The sequence below is a fragment of the Dipodomys spectabilis genome, unplaced genomic scaffold, assembly GCF_019054845.1.
Source record: "Dipodomys spectabilis isolate Male_0828 unplaced genomic scaffold, ASM1905484v1 ptg000260l, whole genome shotgun sequence".
In the NCBI taxonomy this organism is placed as follows: Eukaryota; Metazoa; Chordata; class Mammalia; order Rodentia; family Heteromyidae; genus Dipodomys; species Dipodomys spectabilis.
In genome coordinates this window covers 1,816,019-1,843,392 of record NW_024870937.1, presented here as the reverse complement: position 1 = coordinate 1,843,392, position 27,374 = coordinate 1,816,019, and the positions used below count along the sequence as shown (strand labels likewise).

General features: G+C 40.3%; 1 protein-coding gene and 1 pseudogene across 1 annotated transcript in view; one reads left to right on the top strand and one right to left on the bottom strand.

Annotated features, from left to right (window-relative positions):
* Mccc1 (methylcrotonyl-CoA carboxylase subunit 1) overlaps nt 1–27,374 on the top strand; it is a 60,411-nt gene that overhangs the window by 14,174 nt on the left and 18,863 nt on the right. Inside the window, exons 5-14 of the mRNA XM_042699629.1 lie at nt 4,390–4,511; nt 4,940–5,087; nt 5,176–5,297; nt 6,624–6,735; nt 8,659–8,740; nt 13,829–13,956; nt 16,980–17,163; nt 22,932–23,041; nt 25,071–25,287; nt 27,092–27,178. Of these exons, the coding sequence (XP_042555563.1) occupies nt 4,390–4,511; nt 4,940–5,087; nt 5,176–5,297; nt 6,624–6,735; nt 8,659–8,740; nt 13,829–13,956; nt 16,980–17,163; nt 22,932–23,041; nt 25,071–25,287; nt 27,092–27,178 (1,312 nt within the window). The remainder of the gene's footprint in view (nt 1–4,389; nt 4,512–4,939; nt 5,088–5,175; nt 5,298–6,623; nt 6,736–8,658; nt 8,741–13,828; nt 13,957–16,979; nt 17,164–22,931; nt 23,042–25,070; nt 25,288–27,091; nt 27,179–27,374) is intronic.
* On the bottom strand, nt 12,802–13,341 carry LOC122125080 (annotated as a pseudogene).

Genomic DNA, 27,374 nt, shown 5'->3' with positions numbered 1-27,374 from the left:
GACAATGTCATCCCTTCCCTCACGCTCTCCCAGTTTTTCCATCCCATCCCTACCCACAAGTTGTGTGGTTCCATTTCAACATAAAGTCCAGTGAGGATCACTGCTACATTTGTTCATCCTTTGTCCCTCCATTTCTGTGCCTCCCCTTTCCCTCTGTAAGACAGATAAATGAGACAAAAAAGAAAAGAAACCAACAATATTTTCTGGAGTAGAGTTCAAATTTGTTATCCTTGAGCAAAAAAAAAAGAAGCTCAGGGATAATGCACAGGCCCTGAACTCAAGCCACAGGACTGGCAAAAAACAAAAACAAAAAAATAACTCCAATTGCTGGGTGCTAGTGGCTCACTCTGTAATCCTACTCAGGAGGCTGAGATATGAGGATCACAGTTCAAAGCCAGCCCAGGCAGGAAAGTCCATGAGTCTCTATCTCCAATTAACCACCAGAAAACTGGAAGTGGCACTGTGGCTCAAGTAGTAGAACACTTGCCTTGTGCTGAAGAGCTCAGGGACAGCGTCCAAGCCCAGAGTTCAAGCCCCACAACTGAGAAAACAAAAACAACAACAACAAATGATGTGCTATAAAAGTCTATTTGTATCAACAGTTTTAGAAGACAAAACTAAAGGAAAACAGAACCAGGCACAAGTGGCTCATGCAACCCTAGCCACTCAAGAGTTTGAAATCTGAGGATTTCAGTTGAAGGCAGTTCAAGCAGGAAAGTCTATGAGAGTCCTATTTCCGATTAACAAAGAATGGAGCTGTAGCTCAAGTAGTAGAGTGCCAGTCTCAAGCAAAATAGCTAAGGAACAGCAAGCACTTAGGTTCTGAATTCAAGCCCTAGTACTGGTACAAAAGAAAAAAAGTAAATACAAAATAAAAAAATAGGAAAAAAATGGAGGTCAGAGGTGGGTTGAGTGACAGCTTGTGAGTACAGGGAACATTTCAAATGAGGGAAGTGTCCTAAAACTTGATTATAGTGATGGTTGCAGAGTTTTATGAATTTACTAAATTTATCAACTTACAAATTGGTGAATCATTCCTCAAAGAGACAGAAAATGAAACATGACCAGGGAGGACAGTGTAGACCAATTTTACTTTCCCAACATAAATATTTGACCATTTTATATAAAAGTAAAAAAGTTGAAACCTCAACTGCAAAATGTGAAGTTTTAGTCTGAATTAATTTGCTTGTTTTTATTGTCATTGGACTGTAGGTTTCTTTTTCCTTTTCCTTTTTTTTAGTACTAGGATTTGAACTCAAAGGATCCTACTTGCTAGGAAGGCACTCTACCACTTGAGCTATGCTCCTGTTCTTTCTGTTCTTTCTTTTCTTTTTTTTATCAGTCATGGGGCTTGAACTCTGGGCCTGGGCACTATCCCTCAGCTCTTCAGATCAGGGCTCCACCACTTGAGCCACAGCGCCACTTCCGGTTTTCTGAGTGGTTGATTGGAGATGAGAATCTCACGGACTTTCCTGCCTGGGCTGGCTTTGAACCATGATCCTCAGTTCTCAGCCTCCTGAGTAGCTAGGATTATAGGTATGAGCCACCAATGCCCGACCTCTTTCTTTTCTTTTCTGTTAAGATATCTTCTTTTCTTTTTATTCAGGTTTCATTTTACTCAGAACTCAGGTTCTGAGGCTTGAACTCATGGCCTGGGTGCTGTCACTGAACTTTCTTTTGTGCTCAAAGCTAGTGCTCTACCACTTGAGCCACAGCTCTACTACTGGGTGTTTCTGTGATTAATTGGAGATAAGAGTCTCACAGACTTTCCTGCCTGGCTAGAACTAGGATCCTCAGATCTCAGCCTCTGAGCAGCTAGGATTACAATCATGAGCCACTAGTGCCTGGCTCTTTTTACATTTTTTATTTGACTATATTAGTAGTACAAGGGGAGTTCATCTTCCATCTATGTACACAATGTACCCTGATGTAATTCACTCCTACCCTCTCCCCACTGCCCTTCTTACAATAATTTCAACAAGTTTTATTATTTTCATACATGCATATAAAATACTTCAACTATATTTATCCTTATTCACCCTTCCTATTAGTCCTCCCTCATCGCTCCGGTTCCCACACCCGCCAAAAGGTGTTATTTGTAGGAAAATGGATGGAACTGTATGTAGATCTTGTTTTTTGTTTACTTTGCTTTTTTGCGCCAGTTCTGGGACTTGAACTTGGGCTTTGTTCTCATTTGAGTTTTTCACTCAGGGCTGGCACTCTTACCACTTGAGCCACAGCTCCACTTCCAGGTTTTTGCTGGTTAATAGTAGATAAGAGTCTTCAGGGCTTTTCTGCCCAGGCTGACTTTGAACCACAAACTTCCAATATTAGCCTTCTGAATAGCTAGGATTGCAGGTTTGAGCCACCAGCATGTGGCTTGGAGATTGTGTTGAACAAGATAAACCAAGCCCAGAAAGGCAAATATTGCAATTTTTTGGCTAATATTGCAGATAGACTTATTCACTGATTTACACAAACATATATACATATACATATTTATGTATGTAATAGAACGTAATGGAAACTGTGGGACTGTTTGGGGAACAAGAGGGTAGAAGGAGAGGAAAGGAGAATGAAGGAAGATAAATAATACTGAAATACAATGCCTCTGTGAAGATAACGTAAGGGAACTGAGTGACTGTTGTTGAACAATAGGGAGAGAGGGAAGAGAACAATAGAGGGGGTAAGTCAAGTTAAAAGAAGGTCTTACACAAGGGAAATAGTATGGTACTCCCTCCTTGTACAATTACACACATAAAAAAATGCTATGTGTTGTGCTGTTCATGAGTTTGCCAGATTTCTGAAGCTTACCCCTTTAATTTGGAAATGTTCTTTGAACTTAACTGTTGGCTAAGCTTTACTCTCTTTTTGTATTCTGCTTATTATAATACACTTATTATTTTAAAAGAACCAATTTTTATCCTTTATTAAAGTATGGATGCCATTTCTGCCCCCTCTTTCTTTCTTTGGCTAAATCTGTGATTGTTATTGGTGTGTTTACTCTTTCAAATTTTGCTCTTCTTCAGTTTCTGATTTCCCTTCAGAGCCAGATAAGCAGATTTGTTAAAATTTGTTAAAATTCTGAGTAAATTAGAGCCGAGTAGGTTCCTCTTTCACTAAGCCCTCCCTCTCTTTCTCTCTCCCCACTCTGTGTATGTGTATGTGTGATGTAGTATATGATTTATTGTATTTGCTTCTTGGCTATGTTCTAGACAGATAACCATAGGTTGTGGCTTGAAGATAATAGCGTATTATTGCCCCAGTGGGCTCTTTCCAGCTTTTAGATATTATGGTTTCACTTTCAGGCTAGTTTTACACAGAGACAGAGCACACACATCACCCTTATCACTCTGAAACCCTTACTCTTTGGCATTCTTCCCTAATAGCAGTATTATTTTAATTAAAGTACAGAGTTGCTGTAGATTACCCTATGATCATGTGACCCAGTAGTTTCATTTCTAGTTACGTATCTAAAAGAATTTAAACCAGGGAGTCAGATACTTTTGTCCCACTGTCCATCACAACATGACTCACAGTAGGTAAAATATAGGAGTCACTCAGATGTCTATCAGCAGATGAATGGATAAACAAAATGTAGATTACATACATACAGTGAAATATTATTCAGCTTTAAAAAGGAATAAAATTCTGATATCTGCTACAACATGGATGAACTTGGAAACATTATGCTTAGTGAAATAAGCCAAATCCACAAGAACAAATATTGTATAATTCCATTTATATGAGATGCTCAGACTAGGCAAGTTCACAGAGGTGTGAAATAAAATAGAGATTGCCAGAGACTAGAGAGAGAAGGAAGTGGGAGTTGTTTGGGTTGATGAAAATGTTCTGGAGATGAATGGTGGTAATGACTGTACAGCAATGTGAATGTACTCCATGCCACTGAATTATGTACTTCAAAGGGGTTGAAGTGTTGCTGGGCACTAGTGGCTCATATCTATAATCCTAGCTGCTCAGGAAGCTGAGATCTGGAGGATTGTAGGTCAAGGCAAGCTAGGGCAGAAAAGTCTGAGAGATCCCATCTCCAAAACAATTAGCCAAAAGCTGGCTAGAGGCATGGCCTAAATGCCAGCTATGAGACAGTAAGCAAGCCAAACAAAAGCTGGAGACTCTGAGTTCAAACCTTGGTACTGGAGAGAAAAGGTCAAGAGGTAAATTTTAAGTTATGTATATCTTACGACAGCAAAAAGAAATACAGAACTGGGAATGTAGCTCAGTGGAAGCACACTTGCCTAGCCTGTGCAAAGGCCCTGAGCTTGATTTCCCAGCATCTCAAAAGAAAAGATTCTTCTTCTGGTTTAGGCAATGTCTCCAAGCCCAGCCAGTTGAGAACTAACAAGGGTGTCATTTTATTTTTCACTCTAGGCTATCCATCCAGGATATGGGTTTCTTTCAGAAAACATGGAATTTGCTGAACTTTGTAAGCAAGAAGGGATTATCTTTGTAGGTCCTCCTTCTTCTGCAATTAGAGACATGGGAATAAAGAGGTATGAGTTCTTATCTTTCTAAATAGACTACACAAAGGTTATTTGATACAGATCTTTTTTTTACCTCCAGTGGGCAATTTAATCATACCATTTTGTTGCCATGGATATAAGTGACTTACCTGCCCATGTAAGAAAACTCCACTGAGTTACAGAAAATATTCAATTAGGGATTCTAATCTGTACACTGAGTAAAAGGTGGGATGAGCTGCCATATGATGTGAGAAAAAGCAACAAGCAAGTTAGTATGTATATTAATATTTATTATATATTATATGTATTATATGTCAATATCATTATATGTTAATATTATTTGTGTATATGGGATAGTTTCTTTAGAATTCATTGTAATTTGTGCACTAGGCTATATCTGTGTTTCCCCTCTATGAAAGAATTCATAGATCAGGCATCTTGGTGTTTTCACTCCACAGTACATCCAAATCCATCATGGCTGCTGCTGGAGTGCCTGTTATTGAAGGGTACCACGGCGAGGACCAGTCCACCCAGTGCCTGAAGGAGCACGCTGGGAGAATTGGTTATCCAGTCATGATTAAAGCCGTCCGAGGCGGAGGGGGAAAGGTGAGCACTGGGTATTTGCCTTTGCAAATTCAGCCAAGTCATCTTTGCTTTATTTATCTTGCAGTCATAGCCATCCTATCTCTCCTAGGGCATGAGGATCGTTCGATCGGAAAAAGAATTTCAAGAACAATTAGAATCGGCTCAGAGAGAAGCAAAGAAGTCTTTCAATGATGATGCCATGCTCATTGAGAAGTTTGTGGACACACCAAGGTAGACAGCTTTTGTCCTGACTCTTGACTTCTTAAACTAAATGACAAAAGCAATGTATTTATGTGTTCTGTAAAATATAGAAATGGAGCTGGGCGCTGATGGCTCACACGTAATCCAGCTAACTCATCCTGGGCTGGCTCACTCTCCTTAGTGGTGTCTTGCCTCCAGAAGCCCCTGTAGATTCTCACAAGGCGTATCCATGAAAAGGAAAGTAATTGCTTTGCAATAGACTCAGAACATTCTGTTCTTCTTAGCAAAAGGACCACCAAGTCCTAATTCCCTGAGAAACTGCCAAAGCCCTTTCTGTCCCTGGAGGAAGTTAGCTAGCTGTAACCTTCTCTATGCTTCTGGCTCACTGAAGAGAGAAAATGAACAAAATTAAGAGACACTACTGAAGGTTATAGTTCAAGCACAGGCCCACAAGAAGACTATGATTTAATCTGACCTTATAATAAGGCTGCTTTACTCCCCTCCATCCTACTACCATGTCCTATGGCCTGAATGCTTGGGTCTTTCCAAAAGTATGTTCAAATCTAACCCCTTAAAGTGATAGTGAAGTCCTATGGCCGGGTTAAGCATATTCTTAAAATACTAAGTAGTCTATATTTATTTATCTGATGCATCACTTAATTTATTTCTTAGGTTTTTTTTTGGATGAGACATTTTGATTATAGTTTTCCATGGTTTATAAAGTCTGATATAGGGGTTGGGAATGTGGCTTAGTGGTAGAGTGCTTGCCTAGCATACATAAAACCCTGAGTTCGGTTCCTCAGTACCATATAAACAGAAAAAGCTAGAATTGGTGCTGCAGCACAACTGGTAAAGTGCTAGCCTTGAGCAAAAGAAGCTCAGGGACAGTGCTCAGGCCCTGAGTTCAAGCCCCAGGACTGGTTAAATAAATAAACATCTGATATAAAAAAAATTTTAAGTCTGCTTATAAAGTTATAAAGTGATCATATGAAAGATAACTGTAACTTGTAACTTTTATGTAGTCAGATTTGCCAGCCTTTCCCTTAACGATGTGAATTTTATATTTTGAGTTTTCTGTATTTTCAGTCTTTAGTTTTCCAAATATTTCAGATATATATTTTTTTCCTCTCAAATATCTGTTGTACAAATGAAAACTTTTACTTTGAGATTTGACAAGAATATAGTTCTGTTTCTAAATCTACAATTTCTATTTTGAAGTCAAAATTCCAGGTCTTAAAAAAAAAAGAAAGAAAGAAAAATGAAAATGGGGGAATCCTGATTAGAGCCGACAATTTGGAATGTGACACTTATCACCCTTAACCAAGGATTGTTACCTATGTGTTTGCTTTTCAATAGGCATGTGGAAGTCCAGGTGTTTGGTGATCACCATGGCAATGCAGTGTACTTGTTTGAAAGAGACTGTAGCGTGCAGAGGCGACATCAGAAGATCATTGAGGAGGCCCCAGCGGTAAGGATCCACAAAGGAAGCGTTCTGAACTTCTCTGGAATGCACACCTGGTTCCTATCAGTCTAAGAAGTGTCCCCTACCCCTCAAAGTCCTATTGGATACCAGCTTCCTAGCAACAGTGTAACCACAAGACCTTGCTTCAGGGATGGGGACATGGAGCTCCTCGATGCTCCAAGGCCAGGCACATTAGGGCCATGTTCCTTCCAGAAAAAAAATCTCAGAAAATCTACTCTGATCTGTCAGCTGAAGAGTTACCAGCTGGGTTGTGAGGTTTCCTTGCCCATTTTCAATTATAATTCACTGGAATTAGTTGCAGGAGTGGAACAAGAATGATCGGATTAATTGGAAGGGTTTTATTTTGTTTTGTTTTGTTTTGTTTTTTTGTTGGTTGTGGGGCCTGAACTCGACCTGGGCGCTGTCCCTCAGCTCTTCAGCTCAAGGTTAAAGCTCTACCATTTGAGCCATAGCACCACTTCCAGCTTTTTCTGCTTATGTGGTGCTAAGAAATCGAATCCAGGGCCTTATGCATGCAAGGCAAGCACTCTACCACTGAGCCACCTTCCCAGCCCTGGCTGTATTTTTTAATAGCAAAAACTTGTTTTTAACCAACTGTTTATGGTGGTTCTACAATGCATTAGATATCTTCCTGCCTTCGGTCATTTCTGTGGAAGAGAGTCATTCTTCTTTGGCACTTTAACTTTAATGGTTTATGTCTCTTTGAACCTTCTTAATTGTTTTAGATAGTCTTGTCCTTTTTTTTGAATCTTTATTTCTTTTTGCCGATCTGGGGCTTGAGCTTAGGGCCTGGGCTTGTCCCTGAGCCTCTTTGTGCTCAAGACTAGCACTCTACTGCTTTCAAGAGCCACTTCTGGCTTTTTCTGAGAGATTATTGGAGATTAGAGTCTCATGACTTACCTGCCCTGGCTGGCTTTGAACTGTGATCCTCAGATCTCAGCCTCCTGAGTAACTAGGTTTATAGATGTGAGCCACCAGCAACTGGTAAATGCTTATTCTTCAATAAACAGTCATTGCTTAAATATTTATCTGTTGAGCTTTCTTTTAAAATGCTAAAATTTTTACTGATTGGCATATACTTCTTTTTATGAACCTTACTTCTTAACATGGAATCTCAAGAAATCCTTTGTTCTAGAAAGTCATTAATTGCTATATCATCCCGAAGGAAAATAGAGATCAGTGAAAGTTTCCTACTGATTATTGTATTTTTCATATAGTTATGAAAGTTGCTAACTAGACACAAAGGATAAGGATGTAATTATACCAAGTAGTATCTGTAACACAGACATTAAAACATTAAACCTTGTGATATTGAAAGTTAAGTCACAGAACAGTATTTCTTACTGGAGTAATTAACATTAGCATTTTAATCCTTATCTATTTTGTTTTCATTTTTGTTGGTCATGGGGCTTGAACTTAGGGCCTGGGCACGGACCCTGATCTTTTTGCTCAAGGTTAATGCTTTACCACTTTGAGCTACCTCACCACTTCTGGGTTTCTGGTAGTTAAGTGGAGATATGAGTCTCAGGGACTTTCTTACCCATCTGGATTCAAACTACAGTCGTCAGATCTCAACCTCCTACTAGCTATAATTCTTATCTTTAAAATATATGTGCAATTGTTATTAAGGTTTCATACAGAAGGGTTATTGCTTCATAAGTCATATAATGAGTACATTCCTTTTGGACAATGTCATCCTGTTCCTTTACTCTCTCCCCATTTCCCCCTCCTGTCCCTGCCAATGAATTGTGTAGTTCATTTCCCACATAGTGTCTCCTCAGTACCATGCCTGCTAATGCTTTTTTTTCCCCACAGTTGTTTGCTAAATAAAAATATAATATTACATTAGATGGAAATCTCCAGCAAGTCAAAGTAGTAATGCAGATGTGTTTTAATCCTTTTTCCTAGCCTGGTATTAAACCTGAAGTAAGAAGAAAGCTAGGAGAAGCTGCAGTCAGAGCTGCGAAAGCTGTAAATTATGTTGGAGCAGGTATGCTAAGTTTCACTCCTAACACAAGAGAAGAAAACAATTTATCTTTGTTTCAGAAGTTAAAAGATATATATATATATACATATATATATGTATATATATATATATATATATATATATATATATATATATAAAATCAGTAGTGTTCAACCTTTTAACCATACTCACAATAAGAAATAAATTTTATGTTAAGACCAATTACAAGCCAGGCTCCAGTGGCTATTACCTGAAATCTTAGCTATTCAGGAGGCTTGTGATCTGAGAATAGCAGTTTAAGGCCAACCCAGTTCCTTTTCAAGGAACTAGTTTGGGGTTTATTGACTTTCTCTACTAATTTTATATTTTCAATTGCATTGGGTTTTTTCCTCTATTTTAAAATTTTTATCTATGCTTACTTTGGATTTAATTTGCTGTTATTTTTCTAATATTCTATGTTGGAAGGTTGGCTTACTGATTTTAAGTCTTTTCTTCTTTCCCAATATATTTATTTAGGTCTGTGAATTTCCCTCTAGACATTGGTTTTGCTGCATCTCACAAACGTTTGATGTTGTATTTTCAATTTCATTTAGTTTAAAAATATTGTAAAGTTTTTCTTTTTTTTAACCAATCTTGGGGCTTGAACTCAGGGCCTGGGCACCGCTTAAGGCTAACACTCTTACCACTTGAGCCACAGCGCCACTTCTGGCTTTTTCTGTATATGTGGTGCTGAGGAATCGAACCTAGAGCTTCATGTATTCTAGGCAGGCACTACTAAGGTACTACTAAGCCACATTCTCAGCCTATAAAATTTTTCTTGATACTGGTTTTTCAGATACCCTTCTGTTACTGACTTCTGTGTGTTCCAAGAATAGATACTATATGTTGCCTATATTTTCACTGTAATTATTAAATTATATTAATTTTTCAGACTAGTGGTTTTCACTGTAAATTTCCATATATGCATATATTGTGCTTTGATCTTGCACTCTCCCCTCTGACCTTTCCTGCCCTCCTTTCACTCCTTCTTTCCACTGGTCCCTTATTCTTCCCTAAAAGTTCTTATTTTCATGGTGGTTCGTATCAGGAGATTAAGACCTGTAGAATTGAAATTTGAAGCCAGCCCAGGCAGAAGTGTATAAGAGTTCATCTCCAATTAATAGAAAAATGCTAGACAGAGGCATGGCTTAAGTGGTAGTGTTAGCTATGAGCAAGAAAGCTGAATAAAAACACATGGCCCTAAGTTCAAGCCTGGAACTGGTGCGCGAGCGTGCGAGAGCGCGCGCACACACACACACACACACACAAATACACACACACACACACACACACACAAGAACCTGGGCGCTGGTGGCTCACGCCTGTAATCCTAGCTCCTCAGGAGGCTGAGATCTGAGGGTTGCCATTCGAAGCCAGCTGGAGCAGGAAAGTCCCCATGAGACACTTATCTCCAATTAACCAATCAAAAAGTAGAGCCGTGATGCAAAATGGAAGAGCACTAGCCTTGAGCAAAAGAGTTCAAGGATAGCACCCAGGCCCTGAGTTCAAGCCCCATAACCCACAGGGAGAGAGAGAGAAGGGTAGGAGATAATTTTTAAAGTAGTTAAAGGAAAGTAGAGATCCAATTAAAGATAAGATAAATGAAATCAAGGGCTGGGATATAGCTCAGTGGTAGCACCTTCCTAGCATGTACAAGGCTTTGGGTTCCATCCCCAGCACTACAAAAATAAATAAATAAATAACAATAAGGGAAAAGTGAGAAGGAGAAAGGTAAAAAAAATCCACTTAAAAGTTTTTTGGTTTTGTGGTGTTTTCATTTTGTTTATTGTCAGGGTGATATCCAGAGGGGTTACGGTTACATAAGTCAGGTACTGAGTACATTTCTTGTTGGACATTGTTACCCCCCCCTCATTTTTCTCCCACTTTCCCTCCCCTCCCCACAAGTTGTACAGTTCATTTCCAACACAGTGTCTCATGAGTATCACTGTTGCATTGGTTCACCCTTTGTCCTCTGTCTCACCATTTTGTTATTCCTCTTCCCTTCTCAAATCAGATGAAAAACAATGGCAACAGAGGATAAACTAAAGGGGGGGAAAGGAAAGAAAAAAGAAAGAACTTCACATAGTACATTAAAAAAACAAACAAAAAACCCTCTTGTGTCCATATCTTGGAGTTCATTTCAATTAGCATCACTTTATATGGTCCTATGTACATAGTTACTAAGCTATTGTGATCCTCTGCTGGGACTATTCTAGACATATACTAATTATTACAAATGAGGGAAATCATGGAAAGGAAGACTGGATACTGGTAGTTCTGCCTATAATCCTGTCTACTCAGGAGGCTTGAGACCTGAGGATCGCTGTTCAAAGCCAGTCCCAACAGGAAAGTCTGTGAGACTCTTCTCTCCAATGAACCACCAAAAAACCAGAAGTAGAGCTGTGGCTCAAAATGGTAGAGTATTAGCCTCATGCAAAAGAGCTCAGGTATAGTGCCCAGCCCCACAACCAACAACAACAATAAAAAGTTTGAAAGGAAAAAAGAAAACAAAATTAATATTTTTTAAAACAAGAAATAACATTTTTTTAAAACTGAGGTTTGCGCAGGCCCCAACCTGCCTGTGGTTTGGGGTTGCTATTTTCCTCATAAAGAAAAGTGAAGGTTTTATCTTTTAGGAAGACAGAGTCATTGTCTTCTCTGAAAATTTCTCCGTCAGATATATCTTTGGCTTTTTCCAGAAGTAGAAGGGCAAGGACAAAGCCTCATATGTCTAAGGCTTCGAATGAGGTCAGAAGCAATGACAGTGCTGTGACCAGAAAATTGAATGGATCATGGTTAACTTTCAGAGCCTGGATTTCATGACAGTCATAGAACTGAATTTCTTTCTTTCTCACTTCTTCCTTTATTTCTTTCTTTCTTTTTGTCTTTCTTTCTTTCTTTCTTTCTTTCTTTCTTTCTGTCTTTCTCACTCTTTCTCTTTCTTCCTTTCTTTCTTTCTTTCTCACTCTTTCTTTCTCCCTTTCTTCCTTCCTTCCTTTCTTTCTTTCTTTCCTTTTGTGCCAGATATTGGGCTTGAACTCATGGTCTGGGCTTTTTGGCTCAATGCTAGCACCCTACCACTTGAGCTACAGGTCCACTTCCAGATTTTTGGTTAATTGGAGATAAGAGTCTCATGGACTTTCTGCTCCAGCCTGCTTTGAACCACAGTCCTCACATCTCAGCCTCCTGAATAGTTAGTGGTATGAGCCACTGGTGCCAGGTATATTTTTTAATAATAATAAGAACGTATAACTATCTCCCTTCCCCCCAGATAGGTTCAGGGAGAGATGGGCACTAATGACTCAGGAGGCTGTGATGTGAGACTCAGGGTGCAAAGCCAGCCTGGGCAGGCAAGTATGTGAAACTCTTATCTCCAGAGTAGAAGCCAGAGGTAGAGGTGTGACTCAAGTGGCAAAGTGCCAGCTTTGAGAGAAAAAGCCAAATGAGTACAAAAACCTGTGTTCAGCCTCAGTATGGCACCAAAAACAAAGAGCTTTAACTTTTCCTCTTATTCTTTCTGTTATTGTCATCATGAATCTCATACATAAGCATATATATGAAGGTATACATAAGCTATTGTCTTTTGTTAAGTCAGTCAAGAATAAGAAAATTAAGATTTTCTTTAACATTCACTTGATTCATGCTCCAGTGCTCTCACTCTCGAGTGCTGAGCTCTTTCATTTCTCTTCTCTCTGAAGAACTTAATGTGTTTTGCAAGACAGGTATACTAATTACATAAACTGACAAAACCAACACATTTACACTTAAAATAATTAAAGTTTATTTTCTAAAATTAAACCTTAACCAAGCTAGGACACACTTGCCTAAATATGCTTGAGGTTCTAGGTTTTATCTCTAGCCCCATGGGAAAAAAAAGCTAGAGGAAAAATTATAATTTTTCATTGTTGTTAATGCTGGGGTGTGTGTGTGTGTGTGCGTGCATGTGTGCATGCGTGCACGCTGTGCGTGTGTACTGGGTCATGATATTAGAGTATCAGGGACTCATGTTCTCAGCCTTTTCTTCTTTTTTTTTTTTTTTTTTTTGATTTTTACAGTTTATTAATCCCTTCGTGAAAAATTCGTCACCGCTGCAGGTCAAGCCAATGCTGGATCTTTATTCCTTTGTCTTCTTGCCAGCTCCAACATTGGCCTTTGCAGTCCCTCTGACTTCTTTCATTCTGTTTTTGCATTCCTTTCACTGTTCCTCGAACTCTTCTTCTTTTCATACAGGCATGTCTTGCAAGTCTGTGTTTGGGCTCATTTTTCTTTGCATAATCCAAAGAGTCATAAATCATGCCAAAGCCAGTTGTTTTGCCACCACCAAAATGGGTTCTGAATACAAATACAAAGATGACATCGGGTGTGGTCTTGTACATTTTGGCAAGATTTTCCCAAATTTCTGTCTTAGGTACTGTTGCCTTTCCAGGGTGAAGGACATCAATGACTATCTGCTTCCTCTGAAGTAGTCGGTTGGTCATGAACTTCCTGGTCCGGATAGTTACTGTGTCATTCATGATGGCGGCAGACCTTCAGACAGCCAGGGAGGAAAAGAGCATTCTCAGCCTTTTCTAGTCAAGGCTTTCTACTCATAATTTGGGCTTCCCATTTGCTCACAACCCCAAATATACTATTCCATTGCTAATTCTCAGGCAGCTCCCTATTTTGAATTGATACTCATTTACTGCTGGAAAATGTGAGATGCTTTCCTTATGAAATGCAAAATGTTTAGCATTAAGTGAACCCAGCAGTAGTACTCAATATTCTATATTATGAAAGACCTTGACTTGATACTGATTATGTGCAATTGAAATGTGTCCATTCTATTTGTTTTTCCTCTGCCAGTTCTGGGGCTTAAACTCAGGGCCCAAATCCTGTCTATTAGATTTTTTCACTCAAGGCTGGTCCACTTAAGCAGTACCTCCTCCTTTTTGCTGATTAATTGGAGATTAAAGTCTCAAGGATTTCTCCAGGCTGGCTTCAAACCATGCTCCTCAGATCTCAGCCTCCTGAGTAGCTAGGATTACAGATATGAGCCCGAGGTCCCCTACTTGACCATGGTATTTTGTCTTTTAGGAACTGTGGAGTTTATTATGGATGCAAAGCACAATTTCTACTTCATGGAGATGAATACAAGGCTGCAGGTAGAACACCCTGTTACTGAGATGATCACAGGAACAGACTTGGTGGAGTGGCAGCTCAGGGTGAGAATACTTCATCAACCGATGAAGTATTTTTTTTCCTTTTATTTTATTTTATTTTTTTAGGTTACCTTCTGGTCTCCTTTTAAGAGACATGTCAAGAAGCATTTGGACAGGAATCATTTTTAGTGGTTGTAAAGGAAACCGGGAAATAAGAGTGAAAAATAGAGCTTACATTGGATGCTGACATTAATGGCACTTTAGGTTCTCTGATTTCTCATTTATTACTTACCTTCAGTTCCCCATAGGCACTGGGCAGCCAGCAGGTAAACTACCACTGCCAACACTTGTCTAATGCATGATTTTGAGACTAAGCCTTAAGACCAAAGTGTTATAAGCCATACGATAATTTGACTCTTTTTTTTTGATTCTTGCAGTACTGGAGCTTGAACTCAGGGCCTGGGCACTGTCCCAGAGCTTTTGTAGTCAAGGATTTTGTGCTCACATTTTTGTGCTCTACCACCTGAAGCACAGCTCCACTTCTGACTGTTTTGGTGGCTTATTGGAGATGAGAGTCTCACAGACCTTCCTGCTTGGGCTGGCTTTGAACCATGCTCTTCAGATCTCAGACTCCTGAGTAGCTAGGATTACAGATATAGCCACTTATGCCCAGCTTGAAGTTTTATTTAAAGAATTTTGTCTTTTCTGAACTTCTGTGGACAATCTGATGCTCCTTTAGTGAGTGATTGGTGTTTTTAATTGAACCAAAAGATTCTTCTAGGTTTCTATAACTTTGGGAGCTAATGAAAATTGCTGAAGTTGAGTAGATTGGTGTCATCCCAGCTCATAGGTGGTAATGGAGACCTCACAGATCACAAGATTCGGTTTGAAGGCATGCCCAGCAATCTTGAGACCCTGATTTCAAACTCTAGTACCAAAGGCAAAAACAGCAGACTTTTTCCCCTGGAACTCAAAAAATTACACTGGCTCACACCTGTAATTCTAGCTACTGAGGTGACTGAGATCTATAGTTTGAAGTTCAAAGCCAGCACAGAAAAGGAAAACCCATGAGAGTCTTATCTCCAGTTGAGCACCAAAACAGACAGAAGTGGAGCTGTGGCTCAATTGGTAGAGTGCCAGCCTTGAGTGAAAAACATGAGACAGCACCCAGGCCCTGAGTTAAAGCCCCAGAGAGAGAAAGAATAAAAAGAAAAAGGGAATAAAAAAAAAGTAGATTATAGCAACTGTTTTTTTGAAAAAGAAGTGAGTTTTTATCATGTAAGAAGAGATTCTAGAAGTTAAGGAAGAGCTCAAAGCACTTTGGAATGTGTTTTCCAGACACAGGAAAAGCAAGGACCTCCTTGTTTGATGAGTCAAGAGCTTGCACTCCAGGACCCGCCTGTGGATAGAGCCAGACAGCTTAGATAGAAGGTTCAATGATGTGTGCATTGCTTCCAGCTGCAGGTGCAGATGGCTACCTGTGACCTGAGAAGCTAGGAAGATGTTCAAGGTTAGGGTTTCAGTGAATTGGCATCTAAGCCTGAGAGAACCGAAGTCTACTGAATCCCAACAACTGCAGGCATGATTGACCCAGGAATATAGGACAAGCCAAGCCAATTGTACATGGGTCTATGTAATTAAAAGTCAGATCATATTTTGCAGTATCATACATGGTCAATTTTTTAAAATATTTAAACACACAAAACTGCTTGTTGAGATTGGAGGTGTGGTTCAATTGGTAGAGAGCAAACCAAGGAAGCCAGTGTCAGGTACCAAGTTTGAGTTCCCGTCTTGAACAACAACAACAACAAAAACCTGTTAAACCACCAAAGGCATTGTGAAAGATAGGGATGAAATGATATCAGCTCATGCTTCAGTGGTGCTTGCTTACAGCAGGTGCTTTCCTCAAAGCATGGAGAGCTGAAGAAGTTTGCCTGGCTCTGTGATATAGAAACAAAATCGAGCCAGACAATATGGCTGTAGAGGGTGTGGTTGAGAATACCATGCCAAGGAGGCATTTATATCTTAGTTACTTTTCATTTTGTTCCTATTGTGATTCTCGATATTTCCTATTTATATGTGCAGAGTGATGAGACGTTTTCCTCTGTAGTGTACTTCCCTTTTCCTGTTGCTTTATCACTCTCTTGCTGGTGATAATGACACCATAGGATAGTTAAGTTCAGCCCCACCGTCCCCATGACTGAACACAAACTAATAATTTACTATAAAAATGTTGCATTTGGGAATGGAGTTCTAATATCTCAGGTGAAAAGAATATCTTGACAGTAAGATATTTTTGTTTGCATTATTTCTAAATAAATATGAATTTTCTTGTGTGTATGCCAGTACTGGAACTGGCACTTGGGCTTGGGTACTGTCCCTTAGCTTTTTTGCTCAAGACTCGTGCTCTCCATTTGAGCTACACCTCCACTTCTGACTTAACTTTTTGCTGGTGAAATAGAGATAAGAGTCTGATGCACTTTCCTGCGTGGGCTGGTTTCAAATCACTTTCCCAGATCTCAGCCTCCTGAAAAACTAGGATTATAGGCATGAGCCTCCAGCTCCCAGCTCAAACATTGATTTTTATAGTTATAAAGTAGTCATCAGTTTGTGAATTTGCTTTTTCTCTATTAAAAGACTTGACAAATCTATTGTAACTAACAGACTCTTCCAAAGCTGTGTGTTTTTATTTTTTTTTTTTTTCCTAGCTCTCCAGTGGATAGGTAAAAGCACATATCTGGCAGCATTGCAAAATCCAAATGTATATTTTCCATAGGAAAAGCAAGACCATTGACTGTCTAAATCTCATAGCTGCTGTGTGGTGAGGGTTTTTTTGTTGTTGTTTTGGTTTGTTTGTTTTGTCGGTCGTGGGGCCTGAACTCTGGGCCTGGGCGCTGTCCCTCAGCTCTTCAGCTCAAGACAGGCACTCTACCACTTGAGCCACAGCACCACTTCCACGTTTTCTACTTACGTGGTGCTGAGGAACTGAACTGAGGGCTTCATGCATGCAAGGCAAGCACTCTACCACTAAGCCACCTTCCCAGCCTTGTGATAGGTTTTTATAAGAAGCATTCTTCTATTGCCAGATTGCTGCAGGAGAGAAGATTCCTTTGAGCCAGGAAGAAATACCTCTGCAAGGTCATGCCTTTGAGGCTCGAATATACGCAGAAGATCCTGACAACAACTTCATGCCAGGGGCTGGCCCATTGGTGCATCTGTCTTCCCCTCAAGCAGACCTTTCTACTAGGATTGAAACTGGAGTGCGGCAAGGTGAAGTGAAATAAAACAACGTCTCGCTCTTGTTATACTTTCAATACTTTTCTTTGAGGCGAGGTCTTACTGTGTTACCCAGCTCAAGTGATCCTCCTGCCACAGCCTTCTGAATAGCTGGAACTACAGACTTGTGTGACCATATCCTACTTTATTGCATTATTTATTTTGTAATAATGCAAACTAGAGAATTCAATTGAGTTCTCGTAAACTTTTACCCTTTTTCCTTCTGGATATGAGTGCAGAGGGACGTGGGAGTAGTGGGGATTGAACTTAAAAACCTTGAACTCTTTTTCCTTGTTTACAACTGATTTTCTAGCACTTGAGTTATACAAGCTGGTATTTTGCTGATTAATTAGAAATAGACTTTCCTGGCTTTGAACTATAATCCTCCATTATTGAGTAGCCTAGTGAGTAACTAAGATTACAGGCATGAGCCACCAGTGCCCTGCTCCTTCTGGAATTTTTTTTTTAGGTGTTTTTTGTTTGTTTGTTTGTTTGTTTGTTTTTGGTCGTAGGGCTTGAACTCTGGGCATGGGCTCTGTCCCTCAGCTCTTCAGCTCAAGGCAAGCACTCAACCACCTGAACCACAGTGCCACTTCTGGTTTTCTAGTGTGTTATTAGAGATAAGAGTCTCGTGGACTTGCCTGCCCAGGCTGGCTTTGAACCCTCATCCTCACATCTCAGCCTCCTGAGTAGCTAGGATTACAAGTGTGACAAACAGGTGCCCGGCCACATATATATTTATGTGTGTGTGTGTGTGTGTGTGTGTGTGTATAAATCTTACTGTCATTTTTAAGGTATTGCACAGATGACTTACTGTTTTGTAAATCAGGTAATAAGTATAATTCTTTTTGGACAGTGTCACTACTTCCTCTCCTTTCCCTTAGTTTCCCCCTCCCATCTCTGCCCAAAAGTTACATAGTTCATTTTCCACATAGTGTATACTGAATACCATGACATAAAAAGACAAAAAGCAATATCAGCAGCAAAAAACAATACTTCCACCACCACCACCAACAACAACAACAACAAAAAACATGTTTCCATTTGAAATAACACAAACTTGTTTTAAAATGCAAGGTACTTGGTTAGATTTTATCAAGAAATATTTTGTGTATATTTGTTGCCTAATACTAAAAGTGATTTTAAAAGTCAAAGAATTAAGATATAAATTCAGTATAAAGTAAACTGATAAAGTAAATAGATTACATGAAAAGATAGCAGTGCAAGTGCCAGCTTAGTGTGTGATTCCTAGCTAACAGTTCCTTAATGCTTCCTACATAAAGTAACTGCTGTGGGTAATTTTATATGTAGGTTTCTTAGACTATGAAAGCACACTATTTGTAAACAGCTTCGGGATGATGAGTAAAGTGATTTGGCCAAGGTTATCCTTGGAGCCATGTTGTTTACTGCCTACTCGATGGCAGTAGCCACACTGTGATAGGATGCAACCATCCTCAGCAATCAGCGGTTAGGTTAACGTTGACATAATTAGGACTGGAGTTTAAGAGGAAGTCTGGCATGGAGTAAGTAGGCAAATCTAACAGCATTAGAAGAACAAAGAAAAGAGAAAGTTTGAAGAACTGTGAGACAGTGTACACTGAAGAAAAGAGTCTCCTGGCCACTGGTGACTCACACCTGTAGTCCTTGCTACTCTGGAGACTGAGATTAGAGGATCCTAGCTCAAAGCCAGCTTGAACAGATAAACTGGAGAGACTTTTATCTCCAGTTAATCACCAAAAAGCCAGAAGTGGATCTATGGCTCAAATGGTAGAGCACTAATCTTCAATATAAAAGCCAAGCAAGAACTCAAAGCCCTTTGTTCAAATCACAGTGGCAACACACACTTACACACACACACACACACACACACACACACACACACACACACATGCATACACAAAAGGTAGGTATATAGCTGGAGACACGGATTGAAGACAAATTATATATTTTAAAAACTGTTTTATTTGGGTTTTTTATTTTTTAAATAAGTGAAAATTTATTGTGAAAATACTGTACAGAGGGGTTACAGTTACATGAGCAAGTGTAGCTGTAGAGGTGGGAGGGAAGGGATGGTAGGGGAAAAACAAAGGAGGAGGCAACAATGCTCAATAGGAAATATACTCATTACCTTGCTCATGTAACTGTAACCCCTCTGTACAGTATTTTCACAATAAAAACTTTTGAAAGCCAAAATGAAGAATTAGGACTTTTTTTTTATAGTAGGGTTTGAACTTAAGGACGTTGCACTTGCTAGACTGATAGTCTACCACTTGAGCCATATCTCCAGCCTGGCTTTTTGCTGGTTAATTTGAAGGTGAAGTTTAGTGAACTTTTCCTGTCCTCGCTGGCCTCAAAATGGAATCATCCAGATTTTAGCCTCCTGAGTAGCTTAGATGGTAGACATGAACCACTAGCACTTAGTCAGAATTAGCATTTGTAAGTAATAAATTAACAGCATTTTGAGGGCACTGGCTAAGCTACAGAAGGATTAGTAGTTGGGAAACATTTTAACTTCTCCATAGAGCATGTAAGCAACAAAAGAGGACATTGCAGGTCTATCCCTTTGAGAGCACCAACACTCTGTACTTAGGGTGTCTCTGCCTTTTTGCTTGTCTGCTTGTCTGTCTGTCTGTCTGCTTATAGAGCTCTGCCAAGTTTTTTTTATTTGAAAAAAAAGACACTGCAGTTGAACAGCAAAAACCATTTTTAAAACTTTTTTTAATTTTTTGTGCTGGTCCTGGGGATTGAATTTAGGGCCTGCATACTGCCCCTGAGCTTTTTGTTCAAGGCTAGTGCTACCACTTAAGCCACAACACTTGAAGATTTTGGGTGGTTAATTAAAGATAAGAATGTCACAGACTTTCTTGCCCAGGCTGGCTTTGACCTGTGATTCTCAAATCTCAGCCTCCTGAGTAGCTAGGATTATAGGCATGAGCCATGGGCACCTGGTTTAAATTATATTTTTATTATCTTTAGTGCAAAGGAGTCATCATTCAACAAATCATTTTTTTGGGGGGGGGTCCAGTCGTGGGGCCTGAACTCTGGGCCTGGGTGCTGTCCCTCAGCTCTTCAGCTCAAGGCTAGCGCTCTACCACTTGAGCCACAGTGCCACTCTGGGCTTTTTTCTTTTTGCTTATGTGGTGCTGAGGAATCGAACCCAGGGCCTCAGGCATGCAAGGCAAGCGCTCTACCACTGAGCCACCTTCCCAGTCCCAACAAATCATTTTTTATAAGTCCAGTGCATCTTGATTGACGTCACCCTTTTATCATTTTCCCTTCCACCCTGACCCCTCCCTTCAGTTTTCTTAATTTCATAGGATATAAATTAAATACTATGACTTCATTCTCCATCCTCTCTTTTTCTCCTCTCCTCCCTTTCACTTCCACCTAACACCTTTCAAGTGCCAGTTTCTTGATATTCAGGAAACGGGACTGTGAGTTTTTCTAAGGAATTGCACCGTTTGAATTCTCCCCTGCAAATACCATACTAAAGCCAATACATTGTGTACACTTGTATATTCTTACATGTGTGTTTACTTGTACATTTATAAATTAGTTCTAGCTTCCACATATGTGAGAAAACATGTGTCCTTTGTCTCTCTGGGCCTGACTAACTTTATCTAACATATTTTTTCCCATGTCCATCATTTCTTTGCAAGTGATTTAATATCATTCTTTCTATAGGATAAGGAAAGCATCCCAAAAGTGTGAAAGAATAGCAGACATAAGAGTTAAAGACATTCCCCCAGCCTCCTCTTCTGTGTGCCCTGAATGACTTTTGTAGGCAAAGTGCCATCATCCTGCAGTTTTTTTTTACGTCATTTCCTTGTTAGGTTGTTAGACACTTAAGGAAGACTGTCTTCCATGTTGCATTTGCAACCTGTAGCTCAAGCGTAGGCCTAATAGGTGTTCAAGATGTATTGATAGATGAATAGGCAGGAAAATTGATGAGAGTGTATTATATTTCCTTGATATTAGAGATGAGAACCCTCTGGTCCTGCGAGGTCAATTGATCTCACACAATCATGAAAAGTCCCTCGAACAATCTTCCTGGTGATGCTCCACTTTTTGTAACCAGTAGAATGTGACATGACTCAGATTCTTATTCTTTAGGACTATAGTCATAGAAATGATGGTTACTGCTATATATAGCTCTTGGTACTTTCTAGTCATTCTTCCCAACAACTCTGCAGGATGCAGAAACTATTGTCTTTATTGATGAGGAAACTCAGGAGTGGAGGGAGGGGAATGCTAAGAGCAGAAAGAAGTGGAATATGCAATGATAGGAGTTGGCCCCAACTTTCAAAATGAGAAAGGAAAAGAAAGCTCAAAAAAAGATAGGATGAGCCCAACATTAGTAGCTCATGCCTGTAATCCTAGCTACTCAGGAGTCTGAGAGCTGAGGATTATGACTCAAAGCCAGTGCAGGCAGAAATATCTGTTGAGACTTTTATTTCCAAATGGCAAGCAAAAAGTTGGAAGTGAAGCCAGGCACCAGTGGCTCACAACAGTAATCCTGGCTACTCAAAAGGCTGAGATCTGAACCCAGTGCCTGTGGCTTATGCCTATAATCCTAGCCATTCAGGAGGCTGAGATCTGAGGATCACGGTTCAAAGCCAGGAAAGTCCATGAGACTCTTTTCTCCAATAAAACCACTAGAAAACTGGGTGTGGCGCTATAGCTCAAGGGGTAGAGTACTTGCCTTGAGCTGAAGAGCTGAGGGACAGCACCCAAGCCTAGAGCTCAAGCCCCACAACCAACAAAAAAAAAAAAAAAAAAAAAAAAAGGCTAAGATCTGAATATCTGGTTCAAAGCCACCCCAGGCAGGAAAGTCCATGAGATTCTTCTCTCCAACTAACCAGAAAAAAAAAAGCCAGGAGTAGAACTGTGACTCAAATAGTAAAGGACTAGCCTTGAGCAAAAAAGCTCAGGGAAAGCTGGGCGCTGGTGGCTCATGCCTGTAATCCTAGCTACTTAGGAGACTGATTTCTGAGGATCGTGATTCAAAGCCAGCCCAGGCAGGAAAGTCCATGAGACTCTTGTCTCCAATAAACCACTGAAAAAAAAACAGAAGTGGCGCTGTGGCTCAAGTGGTAGAGTGCTAGCCTTGAGCTGAAGAGCTGAGGGACAGCACCCAGGCCCAGAGTTCAAGTCCTAGGACTGGCATAAAAATAAAAGTTGGAGGGCTGGGAAGGTGGCTCAGTGGTAGAGCGCTTGCCTTGCATGCCTGAGGCCCTGGGTTCGATTCCTCAGCACCACATAAGCAAAAAGAAAAAAGCCGGAAGTGGTACTGTGGCTCAAGTGGTAGAGCGCTAGCCTTGAGCTGAACAGCTGAGGGACAGCGCCCAGACCCAGAGTTCAGGCCCCATGACCGGACCCAAAAAAAAAAAGGTGGAAGTGGAGGTATAGCTCAAGTGGTAGAGTTCCAGTTTTGAGCAAAAAGGCTGAAAGCAGAAGGCCCTGAGTTCAAGTCTCAGTACTGACACCAAAAACAAAACAATCAAACAAACGTAGGATTGGGAAAGCCAGCCGGCATGGCACTGAATTACCATGTAAGGGCCAGGGGCTTTTCAGTGGTCACATCCTCATTAGTATTTGGGGTACTTTTAACAACCCCTCTGAGCCTCAGTTTCCTCACTTATCTGACAGTGGTAATTCAGGGGTTTTTGAGGACTGTGACATATGATAAGCAGAGTATATTGGCAGTCATGTTTCATCTCCTTAGGTTTTGACTTTGAGGTTACTGTGTTTCTCACTTTCAGGAGATGAAGTTTCAGTGCATTATGACCCCATGATTGCAAAGCTGGTTGTCTGGGCTGCTGATCGGCAGGCAGCCTTGTCAAAACTGAGGTACAGCCTTCTTCAATACAATGTGAGTGATCTATGGCCATGTAAATGACCTGCGTGCCCTTGGTGTACATCAAACTTATCCTTTCCCTTGGCAGACCTTGATGTTGTCAGCCTATTTCCACTAATTGCCTATGTGTTGCAAGCACAATAATGTTGCCTTAGAGGATTTCCCGTGATCAGATGAGGGTCTGATGACTTCTAGCTTCCAGCTGGAAGAGGAAAATTCAGAAACAAGATTATTAATATCAGTATATTATAGTGACACCCTCATTCTGTAAATAAGATCAACTGTACAAGTGCTGCTTAAGTCTGGTAATTTTACTCCAAAGACAGTTATGATTAGTTTCATCTTTGTAACAGGTTGTTATTTTTTGGCAGCACATTCATTTCCTTGGTGCAATGAAGATTTATTAATACATGATTTTAAAATCTCTTTGTTATTAATTTATGGTTAGAGCCATGATTTCTATAACTCTACCACACTGCCTTCTTGCCATTCCTCAGATGCACCCAGCATGGAGTTAGGGTTCCATTCTTCCTTCCAGAATGTTTTCTGCCTCATAATCTCAGGGCTCCCAGTTGATCATCCTCAGCCCTGATTACTTCCTGAGTCCTCACCAGTTGCTCCATTTAAAATAGGAACCTTTTCTGTTCTCTGTTGCCTTAGCCAGCCTAGTTTTATTCATTAATGTGATGTTATATTGTTTGCTTAGAGATCTTCTTTATACTGTCTCCCTAGCAATATAAGCTGAGAGGGCAGGGCCCTTGTCTGCTCATTCCTCACTATCCCCAGACCTAGATCAGAGCCTGACACCTCAAAGTGCTCAGTAAGTGGCTATTGAATGAATGTATGGCTGAGTGGATGACTGAGTGAACCTGAGCCTCGGATAGCTATTTTTACCTCTGATCCTGTTTATTGGCTGGATTTGGGTTAATTTGTTTTCTTTTTATATCAATATATAAAATTTTTATGTCAATATAAAGTTCTTTTTATATCAATGTATAAAATTTGAATTTTAATATTTTTAACCAGTAGACTATGCCTCTGTGTGTGTGTGTGTGTGTGTGTGTGTGTGTGTGTGTGTGTGTGTGTCTGTGTGTGTCTGTGTGTGTCTGTGTGTGTCTGTGTGTGCGTGTGTGTGTATTCCAGTTCTAGAGTTTGAGCTCAGGGCCTGAGCATTGTCCTTAAGCTTTTCTGTTCAAGGCTGGCACTCTACCACTTGAGCTACACCTCTATTTCTGGCTTTTTGCTGGTTAATTGGAGATAAGAGTCTCATGGACTTTCCTGACCAAGCTGGCTTTGAATCTCGATCCTCAGATCTGAACATCCTCAGTAGCCAAGATCTCAGGCTGACCTACAGATGTCCAGCAGAAAGCAGTTCTGAGGTGTTTTGATCTTATTTCTTCCTCAGTGTAGCCACCAGTCTGATCCTTGTCATCACCCTATTTTGCGATGGTGTTCTAAGTTATAAATCTTCAATATGAATTCACTTATCTCTCTTGGCATTTATCATTTCCCTAACCTGAGTCAATTAAATGTTTTACACTGCCTTCTGTAACACCATTTTCTCCCCTCCCTCTCTTTTTTTTTTGTGCCAGTACTGGGGCTTGAACTCTGGGTCGAACTCTGAGCCTGAGCATTATTCCTGAGCTCTTTTGCTTAAGGCTAATGGTCTACTACTTGAGCCTCAGCTCCACTCCTGGCATTTTGTGGTTAATTGGAGATAAGAATCTCACAGGCTCTTCCTGCTTTTGTCTTCAAACCAAGAACCTCAGATCTCTGCCTCCTGAGTAGCTAGGATTTCAGGCATGAGCCACCAGTGCCCAGCTTTACGACTGCCTTTTATTGGAAGGGAGTGTCACACTTAAAGTCCAGGCATACAGTATTGCATACAGAAACAGTGGACGGCCTTTTACATGGAATAACAGCAGATTTTACATTTATCATGAGTTGTGTATAGTAGAACATACTTAAAAGAAGAAAGCAGGTAGCTTCTTGAATATGTTGTTTTCCACACTCAGTAGGAACTGGAACTTAATTCTCTTCCCAGATTGTCGGACTGCGTACCAACATTGACTTCCTGCTCCGCCTGTCCAGCCACCCAGACTTTGAAGCTGGGAATGTGCACACTGATTTCATCACTCAGCACCACAAGGACTTGCTGCCTGCTGGGAGGGCCACAGCCAAAGAGTCTTTATGCCAGGCAGCTCTGGGCCTCATTCTCAAAGAGAAAGCTATGACTGATGCTTTCAAACTTCAGACACAAGGTATAGAATGCTTTGCTCTTTTCGCTGCCTGGAACACTGTGTGAGACACCATTAAACAGCCTTCTCTTCACATAGGCCACTCTTGCCTCCCTCTTCTTCTGTCGACAACTAACATTTCTCATAAGCATCTCATGAACTATCTTGCCAGGGCTGGCTTTGAACTGAGATCCTCAGACCTCAGCTTCCTGAGTAGCTAAGATTACAGGCATGTACCATTGATGCTCAGCTTCTTTTCTCTGTTTTTAAACTGTGAAAGAGAATTCTTCACATATCATGGATATGGCATAAACACTGTTATTTTTTTGGTTTTTTTTGGGGGGGGTCCGGTCGTGGGGCCTGAACTCCGGGCCTGGGCGCTGTCCCTCAGCTCTTCAGCTCAGGGCTAGCGCTCTAGCACTTGAGCCACAGCGCCACTTCCGGCTTTTTTCTTTTTGCTTATGTGGTGCTGAGGAATCGAACCCAGGGCCTCAGGCATGCAAGGCAAGCGCTCTACCACTGAGCCACCTTCCCAGCCCCATAAATACTGTTTTTTGTGTGTCTGCCAATACTGAGCCTTGAACTCAAGGTCTTGCCCTCTCACTTGACCTTGTCACAAGGCTGGTGCTCTATCACTTGAGCTATTTTTTTTTATTGTTGTTTAATTAGATATGAGTTTCATGGAATTGTCTGCCTGGGTTGGCTGTGAATGGAGTCCTCACATCTCAACCTCCTGAGTAGTTAGGATTACTACTGTGAGCCACCAGTGTGCAGCTGTGCTCTTTTTCTCATTTTGTCCTTTTACCTTAAGTAGAAGTGCATCCGAATGTGCCCCTTACGGCGTTCCTTAGTTTTTCACTGAAGATTGGTGTGCTACCACTTGAGCTGTGCCTCCACTGGTTAATTTGCTGGTTAATTGGAAATAATAGTCTCATGGACTTTTCTGATGATCCTCAAGTCTCAGTCTCCTGAATAGCTAGGATTACAAGCATGAGCCACCAGGGCCTGAGAATGTATTCCTCTTAAATAAGGAAACTTAACATTTCTAGAATTTCTTGCTACCAACTTTCTTTTTAAACTTTTAAGTACTACAGTTATAAGCTTCATAATAAATGGCTTTTGTTTAGTTATGCTCCTAGATTTTGTTCAACACTTGTAGTAGATGGACCAGTAGCACAGAAGAATAAAAGAGACCAGAAGTAAGAAAAATAGTGGTGGAGATTTGGGCTGGGGGATTCTTGAATGTATCTGCCTTATGAAAAAGGGTGACTTCAGTATAGTTTATGCCACCAGAGGATAAGATTTTAAGTTGTAAATGACCTAATTTTTCCACAGAAGGTGAAAGATTTTATATATATATATGTGTATATATATATATATATATATATATATATATATATATATATATGTTTCTGAAATAAGAATGAAAGTATATAATTGAAATTTAACACAGCTAGGCACCTGTGGCTCACACCTGTAATTCTTGCTACTAAGGAGGCTGAGATCTGAAGACTGCAGTTCAAAGCCAGCCCAAGCAAGAAAGTCCATGACACTTTTATCTCCAATTAACCAGCAAAAGGCCAAAAGTGTGGTTCAAGTGGTAGAGTACCAGCCTTGAGTGAGAGCTAAGAGACAGTGCCCAGGTCCTGAGTTCAGACTATAGTATCAGCAAAAAAATAAACAAGCAAATGTAACACAATAGGGAGAACAAAGAAAACACATTTGAGCTGCCAGTTTGGGGCCCAGAACTTATGTTTTCTTTTGTAAAGTGTACATTTAGTAGATGTGATGTCTGTAAATTAGTTGTTGAATTTTCCATTTTTTCTAGATCAATTTTCTCCATTTTCAATCAGCAGTGGAAGAAGACTGAACATCTTTTATACCAGAAATATTACTCTTAAAGATGGTAAAAACGGTAAGTAATATTTTATTGAAAAAGAAATATGCAACATAGAAATCGATCACATTAAACTGAAAAAGAAATTTCAGCCTAGTCATTTTCTTCAATCCTAATTTTTTTTTGGGGGGGGTGGGGGGGGGTGGGGGGTGGGTCATGGGGCTTGAACTCTGGGCCTGAGTGCTGTCCCTGTGCTCTTCAGCTCAAGGCAAGC